The sequence below is a fragment of the Sorex araneus genome, chromosome 1 (genome assembly GCF_027595985.1).
Source record: "Sorex araneus isolate mSorAra2 chromosome 1, mSorAra2.pri, whole genome shotgun sequence".
Classification (NCBI taxonomy): Eukaryota; Metazoa; Chordata; class Mammalia; order Eulipotyphla; family Soricidae; genus Sorex; species Sorex araneus.
The window spans coordinates 249,947,056-249,959,058 of record NC_073302.1 but is presented as its reverse complement, the minus strand read 5'-3'; the positions used below and the strand labels follow the sequence as shown (position 1 = coordinate 249,959,058).

Below are 12,003 nucleotides of genomic sequence, written 5' to 3'. Positions count from 1 at the left end.
CTTGCACTGTGGCTCCCTAGAGCACTGTGCTGAGCACTGGAAGATTGAGGCAGGGTTTGCGGTGAAGGTGATGACTGTGACACCGTGACAGGCACGGCCGGAGATGGAAAGCCTGTCTGCTAGAGAATGTCACTCTGAGGCCAAAGTGCCATCTCCCTCTACAAAATCCATACTGATTCCTCTTTGTTTTTGTGTGATGATTTTTGTGCTACATCTGGTGGGGTCAGCTGCATGCAAGGCAAGCTCCTGAACCCTGTGCTGTCCCTCCTATCCCATATCTATTCCTGACTTGCCGATGTCAGATATCTATATAAGAGTATCAACCTGTAAAAACCCCCTCCCCCAAACTGTACACTTCAAATTCTGTATTTATATTCAACAAAGCTTATTTTAGGAAAAAAAAACAATATTGAATGAACTCATCAAGAATGTATAACTTACTTCTAAATTTTTAGCTAAAACATCCCTTTTATAGTTAAGAGATTTTCTTCCTTCCCCAGCCACTATTTCTTTCCACATCACCTTAGCAACTGACATCAACTGAGAAACTTCTGCCAACGGTACCCCGGGGCACACTGCATGAATCAGTAGGGGTGGCAATGGTCCAGAAATGCAGATGCTTAAAATTCACATCCTTTATTTAACATTCTTTACAACGAGAAATTTAATGACTGCAAATCACTCCATCCCTGCTTTCATGGTTCATGCAATCACCAAACTGGAATCCCAGCCAAAAAAAATCCAATGTTTCTCCTTTTTTCCCCCCTCTTCTATTTTTAGCACATGCCTGGTTGTGTTTAACTTTGTGCTATAATTGTAATGAGAAACAGACAAATGCAAACAAGCTCAGCGCTGCATTGAGGACTCTGCACTACTCTTCTGAGCCGTTATAGGAAATTAGTTCTAAACTACATCTAATTGCTAACCAAACCAAGAATGGCAAAGATTTGGAGACTTTTTGATGTCCATCCTTTTGAAATAAAAAAAAAAAAACAAAACTTAGGGCAAGCAGGAAAATCCAAAGAATAAATTGTCATACCAGGAGATGTAGCAATGTCACAGATTACATTAATTTCTTCCAAGGGTAATTTCCAGGAGGCACATTCTTCAGTAAAGTTTAGGGATCTTTCTTCATGTCTTTCTATTGGGTACTCCTGAATATTTATAGGTGCTGGACCCTAAAACAACAGAATCATTAGAGTTAAGAAATTTGGATAGTTATCAATTGTATAAAGAGAATGATTTCAAAACACAGAACTTAAATATTCAACATTTGGCAGTAACTTTTTTCCAGTTTATTGACTGTCATGGTATTTTTAATAATAACAATACCATATATTTGAATTTAGAAACATCTCTATGTGTCATCTTAATTTTTTGCTTTTTCCTTATACTCACAAAATATACCAGATGCAATATCTAACTAAATTTCTCATTACTTCATTTCTTCTTTAGGCAGGAGAGCTAGTTTTGGACTTCCGCTATTGAGATGAAGAGCTGTCCAAAGCAGGAGAATTAGTTGCAAATGAACTGAATCAAGGCTGATATAGTCCCTTTCAGAATGATTATTATATGACTACACAGAACCTAATGGCTAACCCCTACAGTGAGCATTTGGGCTGTGCTTTGAGAAATACCATTAAATGCACTTGCGTGAAATTTGGAAGGGTGAGAGGTAATGACTATTTTCCTTCAGCGTCACAGACAAGGAGACTCAGCAAACATGAATATTGGGATTTTATGCTCTACTGAAAAGGCTGACCAACCATCGCCCATGAGCCAAGTCTGACCCATTGCCTGCTTTCATAAATGAAATTTTACTGGAACACAGCCACACTCATATGTTTACATACTGGCCACAGTTGCTCTGTTCCACCACAGCAGAGTTGAGTAGTTGTAATAGAATCTGTATGGCCACAAGCCTAAAATATTTACTACTTGACCCTGTAGAGGGCCACAAAGTGTGTTAATCCTACTTTACTGTGTACCTCTTAACAACTTGGGTGTATGTAGAAACAAAAAAATGGGTCCTGAAATTTACTGTCTGGTGGTTGCCCCCTGACTTGCATTTTTCTCTGCATTTTCCAAGGATTTTATAAGCATCCAATTCCCCATAGTAAATTTATCTTTTGCACTTGAAATACCTAAAGGGGATTTTATTTGAAAATAGCAATTAATTCTCTTTTTTTTTCTGTCTTTTCACATGAAGATAGAAATCCTGGAGTAATTGTTTTAGGAAAAATACACAAATACCAGACTCTCCTAAAATACTAAGTTTAGCTATTCAGAACTGTAGTGACCTTACCTCCATTCTGCCTTAGAGATTACCTTGAGTTCCTCAGAGTTCAGACTGATTAAACAGCACAAAAGCTAAGTGGGCTCTTAAAATAATACCAGAACAAATCACTTCTCAGATTATACACATTTTCTCTAGGGAAAAAAAAAACACCTCTGCACATGCATTACTGTAATGAAGAAATAATTATATCAACCTTTATGCCAATGTGGTCAGTTTCTGCCGGACACAGCAACTTCTGCATGCCATTTCTTGACTGACCAATTGTCCAGTAGCCCAAGAATGTCTGTTCTGGCAGAGGCAACCTGTGAAGGATAATTGTAAAAGTAAACATTCCTCCTTGTTTCCAAATCACAGGAAAAAATAATAGCTATCTATTATCAATGACACACATAAATTTGAAGAATGCTTTACTCAGAAGTGAACTGTATTTCATTCTATTAAACAACAGTCTGAATATCAAGGTTATAGAGTTTTTAGAAAGAAAAAATATTCCACATTTCAGCACTCTAAAATAGTAGAGATAGCACAGCAGGTAGGGCACTTGCCTGCTTTGTGCCCAACCTGCGCTGGATTCCTGAACTCAAAGTTAGGAGTCAGCCCTGAGCAGAGCCAGATGTGTCTCCCAGAACCAAACAAATGAAAGACAGACCATCACCTGCACACTGCTCTCCCTCAGGACCACACTGACCATTCTTCCCCTGAGAGAGCTACAAGCCTGACTTCTAAACGAGTTATTCTGTGTTTAAATTCCTTTTAATTTAAAGTCATTTTCAATATAGTAACTTGTCAAAACAAATATGATAATGCTAGAATACAAATGACAAGCTTTTAGGAATAAAGTTTTCTCAATCATGTTGATTTTTCTTTGAATCTCTAACAAAAGAGCCACAAATCTGTCATTTAATTGATTATAATTTTCTTATTTCGTGATATTTTAAGACAACGATTGTTTAAGAGGATATATTTGTTTTTATCCTGAGTTTCTGTTTTTAGGCCACACCTAACAGTGCTCAGGACAGTGCTCAGTCCTCAGGACAGGGCTTAGTCCTGGCTCTGTGCTCAGAGATCACTCCTGGTAGGGCCCAGGGGAGCACATACAGTGCCAAAGACTGAATCTAGGTTGGGTACATGCAAGGCAAGCACCATAGTCCCTGTATTATTTCTTTGACTCAACAGTACACAATAATGCTTAGAAATTATTTTATTCTCAGTAAAATAGTATGACAAAATATTTTCAGATGCTAATATGACTGAAATGGAGAGATAGTCTGCATAAGATAACAGAATCAAAAATCCTGAAAAATTCTTTAAGAAAATCTCTTTGAAATGCTAATGTTTAACACAAAAGAAATTTACATATTAATTCTTCTTTTTGGAAGTCAGTGCTCAGAGACTACTCCTAGCAGTACAGGAGGACTATATATGGTGCTAGGGATCAAACCTGGACCTCCTACATGCAAAGTATGCACCCCAACCCACTAAGCAATCTCTCCAAACAAAGTATGTACTGTTGTAGCTACCATATAAAGTACATAAATGCACACCTATGGTCACTGCACTATTTACAACAGCTAAGGCTTGGAAATGATCTTAATATCCAATGATAAATGAATGGATCAAGAAATTGTGTTACACACTGGAATACTACATAACTGTAAGGAATGATGGATCATGCAATTCACAAAACATGGATGAAACAGGAAGACACATGAAATGAAGTGAGCCAGAAGAAGGATAAACATTGGATAATACCACTTATATGTTATTTAGAATAACTGGGTGAGGAAATGAATTTTTAAAAGGGGGTTACCTGGATGAGCCTTGGCCCCAGAGTACAGAGAGGAGAAGGAATGAAATAATGGGGGGGGGGGGACAGGGAGAAGAGACATGAGAAGTGATGGGAGCTGGGACCAGGATCCAGGTACAAAGATGGTGTGTGTTATGAATGATAGAGTCAAATATACAACAATACTGAAATCAAGAGACACAAGCTTTAACAACAGAACTTAGAAGCCTGTCAAGAAGACGGGCTATGGGAGGCGGGGCGGGGGGTGGGGAGATGGGAGGGAACCTGGGAACACTGATAGAGGGAAGTTGACATAGGTGGTGGGATCAGTGCTGCAATATTGTATGTCTAAAAATTATGAATAATTTTGTAAATCATGGTGCTTTAATAAATTTTAAAAAATCAAAGAAAGCGTGATACACATACATAACATAGTGCAATATTACTCAGTTGCTAAAAAAAATCAATAGAATCTTGCATTTTCCTATAAATTAAATAGAGGATGTCAGGTTAAACAAAATAAGATAGAAGGAGAAAGATGAAGACCAGATGATCTCACTAACTTATGGCAAAGAAATGAAGCAAAGGAATAGACATTGACCAATTCTTGCTTTATATGCACCACCAGGTGTGACTCCTGAGCACAGAGCCACAAGAAAGTCCTGAGTACTGCCAGGTGTGGTCCAAATTATCCCCACCTCCCCACTGTGCCCCTCCCCTCCATGAAAGGAAACAAACCCCAAGTCACTGTCAACAGAACCCAGTTAGCCAAGTTGGAGTGAGGAGGAAGAAGCAGACAATAAGGGAAATTGTCTGCCATGGAGGCAGGGAGTGTTGGAAGGGGCAGAGGGGGGTTGATAAATACTGGGTACACTGGTGGTGGAGAATGTGCACTGGTGGAGGGATGGGTGTTTGATCTTTGTATGACTGAAACTCAAACATGAAAGCTTTGTAACTGTATCCCCTGGTGATTCAATTAAACAAAAAAGAGAGAAAGGACCGAGGGACAGTGGGGTTTTGGCATTTTGGTGGTCAGTAGGTTGCAGTAATGTTGAGTACGTACATCATAAATATAAATACAACTGTAAAACGTGTTACTGCAATTAAAAGACAAAACATTTTAAGTTCTTGGACAGTTTATTGGAGAGAGGAGGAGCACTGAGCCAGGCTCCCAATCACAAAAAGTAAGTATCTAGATGTCTCTGTTCATTTCTCCCTTGGTGAATTGAAGAGGATGATGAGTTGTTGGGCTTCCAGCTTCACAGGGAGTTTCTGATGGCTATTAAAGTGATCAGAAGAAAGAGTCAGTGATAGACTCAACAGGGTTATATTAGATACCACATATAGAATCTATTCTAGAACTGTAAGATGCTATTGGCAGTAGCACCTACAGCTATACACACAGGGTGTACTAAAGTTGTACAAACCAATTCCACCCTGCTTCCTTGGTAATATGAACTGCTGTTTCTAGACTTCTATAGGTTCCAGACTAGCCAAATGAGTTAAATCAAAGCCCCTTATTTTCTACTGCTAAACATTTCCAATAAGCTGTGACAAAAACAAACCATTACTAACCATTACGAACCATTACTTCAGTAAGCCAGTAGTAATGGGAAAGAATGATATTTTGATATATAAACAAGTACTGGAATTTGAAATGCAATCAACATTAATTTGGGGTGACTCTAAACCAATAACCAGTTAGTAAAAAGCCCTAAATCTGTCATCTAATTCTGTGCAGGCTTAAACTATTATACCTGATTTGATCAAAACAATGATATTTCCCATGGTTTTTGGATCCTGTCACTTGTATTAACTTTTATAGCTGGAATAAGTCTGGATTTGATTAAGAGGACAAAGATGAACTTAAGAGCTATAAATAGCAATAATTTTATCTTTAATGTCATAAATTTATGATTTTTAAAATAATAGGGTATTTCAAGTCATATGTTGAGATGTTCCTTAATCCCTGTGGAAGTATTAATAAAGATATGGAAGTAAAAGCTATAACTAAAAGGTGACTAAGTTATGACAGGTAAAATGATAGCACTTGGGTATATTATAGGAAAAAAGTTTTTTTTCTAAGCATGCACACAATTGTAACATAATGCATATGGACACCAAGTCTGAGTAATAAGAGTGTGAATGACATGCAAGGGATTTGTCTGAGACTGTTTCCATAAAGACATAAACTGGAGTTTTAAAAAATAAGTTCTGGCAAATTTCTGCCTTTGAACACTTGCCAGTACTATTTCTGGAATATGAAAGAAACACATGAAAAAGATTTAGATACTTCTAGAGGCATTATGCAAATGGATGTTGTTGATATATCTATTATCAACAATTCCTAAAACATTTCCTTACCACAAGAACTATTAATTTTCACGGGGATAATGGAATCCTTCAGGGTAGTTCCACTGATTCTAAAAAAAAAAACTCACCCATTACTACCATCTTTGAGAAGAAAAAAAAGCAAATCCAATTTTAGCAGTCCTCACTCATTCCTACATAATTTTTTACATGTAATCTCTGGTAAAAATTAAGTTGGACTGTCCAGCTGAGTTTACTCGAGCCTTTCATAGACCAGCCTGATGAGGATTTCCGGGATTGGGCTTTGGCCTCTCCCACTGTAGTCCATTCACTGCTACTGGATGTTGGTACCATGCTCTCCCTTTTCTGGTTTCCATAAGGCCACTGTTACTTCTTCCTCGAGTCCTCTCTGCTATTGCTTCTTTGATAAAATCCTCCTTCTAGAAATCAAATTCAAATGTAACTTCCCCTGCAATCCCTCTTTCACAGCATCTTTTTCTCCTCTGGATTTCCATGTATATTTTGCAGAAACTCAAGATAGAATTTGAAAGTTTCAAATGGAAGATCTGATAGAAAAAAAAAACTTTTAGTAAATTGGTAAGAAATCTGTGAAATTCCCTGTAAATATTTCTGTCAGTGTTTGTGTGTGCGTGTGTGCGTGTGTTGGGGTGGGGGAGGTGCTTGAGACCACTCACACTGGTGGTGCTGACGGTACTGAGCCTGCTCAGGGCTGCAGGAACGGGGGTCAGCAGCATGCAAGGCAGGCACCTTACTCTTTGTCTGATCTCTCCAGTCCGTAAATATTTTTTTGGTATCAACAAAAAATTAAAAAATCAGCACACTAGGAAACCAGAAAAGTTTCTTTTATGCGCTTTAGTGATAATGGAAAGTACTATTCCCAATTACCTTCCTTTGTTCAACTTTTGAATTTCCCTTCCCTACTCTCATATCTTGCTGGCCAATTACTTTTGCTTTGCTGCAAATGAATATAAAAAGTGAACGTGTATAAGTATTTTGCATTTCTAGGCTTGGTTTTGCATTTAGACCCTAGAGCCTTCACTTTATGACCTAAGATGCTTGTATCTCTGACCTTGACCACCTAGTGGTGGGCCTGATCTAACAGCCTGCTTATATACAATAATATCAATACCACTGGAAACCATGATAGCTCCATAAAGATGGGCTTGGAGGTTGGACAAACAACTCAACAGACTGAGTGCACAGCAATGTGGTCTCCTGAGCACTGCTGGGAGTGATTCCCCCAGCACTGAGCTGGGGTGGTCCCAGAACACCGCTGGGTGTGGCCCCAACCCACCTCCCCATTACTGATTGGGGAAAACATCAACATACCAGCTTGAGCACCTCTACCACCTACGTCCTGTTGAGGTCCCAGAAAATTGGGAAGCATGAGATGGAAACAGGTTCAAAGAAAACTTGCTATTTTGGGCTAAAATTTCTCAAATATATTCCCCAATAATATGCACCATGACAGTGTGAAGTCCCAGGGATGCTGCCCCACCTCTCTCTGTGCCAGAGCAGAGGGTATCAGCCTGCCCCACACACTTTTCTTCCTCACAGAGGTTGCCGGGCTACAGTTCAGAGCCTGGGGTTCCTTGTCTCAACTTTCTTCAAAATTTCACTGCAAAAACTCTACCTTCCCTTCCCTTTACCAAACGCAGTTTGTAAACTTAACACTTTCTTTTCCTCCACATTAAGAAAGGTGGGTTAAAACTCTTCCACTTGGAAAATTTCCTGGAAAAGAAAACTATTTCACAATAGCACATTAGGTAGGGCATTTGCCTTGCACATGGCCGACCCAGGTTCAATTCTCAGCATCTCCTATGGTCCCCTGAGCACCGCCAGGAGTAATTCCTGAGTGCATAAGCCAGGAGTAACTCCTGGGCATCGCCCAGTGTGACCCAAAAAGAAAAATAAAACTCTACTTCCCAGAGAGGTTCTTGGGCTAAATGATGCTGCTGTGAACATGTAGCACTTTGTCATTTTTGTTAAGTTTTGCTATTTTGTTTTGGACCATACATGGCTCTGCTCAGGGCTTACTCCTGGCAGGTTCAGGAGACTATATGTGGTGCTGGGAGATCATAGCTGGGTCAGTTGTATGTAATGTAAGTACCTAACCTGCTGTCTTATTTCTCCTGTCCAAAAGTAGTGCTTGGAAAATCACACTGAATAAGGCTGGAAGGTAACCTGTTTTCTGAACTGGACTAACTCACTGAGAGAAAGGGTTCTCTTACCTTGCACCAGAATCCACCGAAATCCCTCCTTCTACTCACTCTTTTTTTCACTACTACAGACACAACTGAGCCCATCACTATTCACCTCTTTGATTTTTTTTTTTTTTTGCTTTTTGGGTCACACCCAGCGATGTTCAGGGGTTACTCCTGGGTCTGCACTCAGGAATTACTCCTGGCAGTGCTCAGGGGACCATATGGGATGCTGGGAATCGAACCCGGGTCGGCCGCGTGCAAGGCCAACACCCTACCTGCTGTGCTAGCTCCAGCCCCCTCTTTGATTATTGTACTTACTTTCCAGCCTATCTTCCTGCCTCAGTTTCACTCAGATATTTTCAGAAAAATCAAAATGTATCTTTCTCAGTTGTGGACTGACCATGTTCTCTCTAGATTGAAATTCTGTAATGCCTCTCTGAAAACTATTTGCAGTTTCTTTTTTTTTTTTTTTTTTTTTTGCTCACACCCCGAGATGCACAGGTGTTACTCCTGGCTCATGCACTCAGAAATTAACTCCTGGTGGTGCTCAGGGGACCATATGGGATGCTGGACTCGAACATGGGTCAGCTGCGTACAAGGCAAATGCCCTACCCGCTGTGCTCTCACTCCAGCCCCACTATTTGCAATTTCTAAGATGCACCACCATGCCCTAAAACTATCTGTAGGTGCCAGAGAGATAGCACAGTGGGTAAGGTGTTTGCCTTGCATGAGGCTGACCTGGGTTAAATCCCTGGCATCCCATATGGTTTCCCAAGCACTACCAGGAGTAATTCTTGCGTGTAGACACAAAAGTAACCCCTGAGTATCACTGGGTATGCTGCGCCAACCCCCCTTCCTCCCCACAAAAAAAAAAAAAACCCAAAACAAAAAAAACCTGTCTCTACTTATTTTTCCTCTTTATTTTGCATAGAGAATGCCTAGCAATCCTTTCAAGATTCAGCTTGGTTATACCTTTTGATTTCCCTAGGGTAAAAGGCAGCAATTATTTCTGCTCTCTCTAGTGTGGCTAACACTCAAGTAACTTTTGCTGAGTGCCTTCCTAATTAACTATGACCTATCATCAAAGGCATATATTGAGATTACTTCACCTTTTTATTTCTGAATCTCTACCTAGTATTTACTACCAAAGTATTCAGTAGCGTTTGTGAAATGCTTGGTTACACTGGAACTGTCAACTTCTTGACCTACTTAAGAACAAACTTCAAACTACCTTGGCATTTCTCCACGGAATCCTGACTGCATGACTCCCGATCAATGATGCAGTCTACTTTGTCAGTGTGTTTGGAAGAGCCATTTTCTAGCGAGGTGCCACATTTTCATACCATTATCACTTAAAAGTGCTTGAGGGATCAATGATAATTCTGTGAAACTGCTTGAGTATGAAAGACAACTCAGTGAAATGGACAATTTCTATGTAACTTGGGTCAATTTAAATTTTTTTCTGCATTCTCATAAAGAACTGAAAGCAAATAAAATGACTGTGAGGCTACTTTATAATACAGCAGGCTGGGGAAGGCTGTGATACTATAAAACACAACCACATTCATAATTCTAAGATATCACTCTGTAAATCTTACTATGTTGTTTAAGCAAAGAGCACTTTCATGAATTGGAAGTAAATTATTAAAGTGGCATTCTTTACAACTCCACAATCCACATTGTAAACTCATTTGTAAAAACAAAGACTACTGGGGCCGGAGCGATAGCACAGCGGGTAGGGCGTTTGCCTTGCACGCGGCTGACCCGGGTTCGATCCCCGGCATCCCATATGGTCCCCCAAGCACTGCCAGGAGCAATTTCTGAGTGCAGAGCCAGGAGTAACCCCTGAGCATCGCTGGGTGTGACCTAAAAAGCAAAACAAAAAAAAAACAAAAAAAATCCCAAAAAAACAAAGACTACTAAAGGATAATTGTATCTTATAATAGCTTATAAAATGGAAAGAGGGATGAAATAAAGAAGACAATTTTTTAATCTTATGGGTTAAATGGTATACTAATAATGATTTTTATTTTCAAAAATAAATTGAATAAAATTACTCTCCCGAGTCCATGGCTAGGACTAGAAATATTGTTTCTGATTTTTGAAGCCCCCAAAGTCTGAGAACTTTGAAGCCCCAGCATTCATGGAGGTCAAAGAAGGAGCTGTTTTTGATGTTTGAATTGTGCAGAACTCTCTATAAGAATTTAAATAAAAACTAATTTAAATTTAATTAATTTGTATTTAGGACTGGAGCGACAGTACAGCAGGTAGGGTGTTTGCCTTGCATGCAGCCAACCCTAGTTTGATTACTCCCTCCCTCTCGGAGAGCCCTGCAAGCTACCGAAAGTATCCTGCCCGTATGGCAGAGCCTGGCAAGCTCCCCGTGGCATATTTGATATGCCAAAAACAGTAACAAGTCTCACATGGTGATGTTACTGGTGCCCACTTGAGCAAATCATGAACAACGGGATGACTGCTACAGTGCTAATTTGCATTTGAACCACACCCAGCGGTGCTTACGGATTACTCTTGACTCTGCACTCAGGAATTACTCCTCGTGGTGCCCAGAGGACCATGTGGGATGCCATGGATTGAACCTGGTTTGACCACGTGCACAGCACACGCTTTACATGCTATACTATTTTTTAACATTGATTTCTGTTTATTTTGGTCTTTAATGTGAATTACTTTTTAATAGTGCTTTCTTATTGTAAATTAATATATTCAAAATCAAGTACAAGTACACATACCAACATTCTATTACTTTTTTTTTTTACCTACTATATTTTGCTCTGGCCCTAGAAAAGTAATTTTTAGACAGGTATCCTTGCAAAGACCCATTCAATACAGATGACACTGTTTCGCCTACACATACACACACACACACACACACACAGAGCACACTGTATTTAGTATTGATCATGTGCACACCCTGCTTTAGTGATATATTACAGAAAACAAAATCTTAGAGACATAAGGAATTCTATTAAAATATGCTTATGAGACTGCTGATAAAATTCATGAATGCTATTGATCTAAAGTACAATACAACATATTTAACTTCCCAATTTGAGCTTGGAAAGTGAATCATGAAATTTGTGACTTGGGAGAATTCTAGAGACTGTTTAATTTATTGTTTCAAATCTGAATCTCTTTCACTACCAATCTCTCCAATATGATCCCCCCAGATCTGTTTGGGTCCGGTCTATGGGTACGGCCCCTTTCCTCCTGAGCTCTTTCATCTTGGAGTAGAAGACCAGCTTTATGTTGTAATGACTTCAAAGCAACTCACAGTTGTACTACAAATGCACAGTGCTATGGACTTAATTCAGCAGAAGCAAACTTTCATTTGATTTTAATAGCAGTACTGTGTAATGAATTCT

At 39.4% G+C, this 12,003-nt stretch overlaps 1 protein-coding gene across 1 annotated transcript in view; it reads right to left on the bottom strand.

The window, feature by feature from the left end:
- Window positions 1-12,003, bottom strand: part of VWA8 (von Willebrand factor A domain containing 8) — a 350,725-nt gene that overhangs the window by 140,819 nt on the left and 197,903 nt on the right. Inside the window, exons 27-28 of the mRNA XM_055137059.1 lie at window positions 2,493-2,601; window positions 1,040-1,178 (exon numbers count right to left, since the gene is read on the bottom strand). Of these exons, the coding sequence (XP_054993034.1) occupies window positions 1,040-1,178; window positions 2,493-2,601 (248 nt within the window). The remainder of the gene's footprint in view (window positions 1-1,039; window positions 1,179-2,492; window positions 2,602-12,003) is intronic.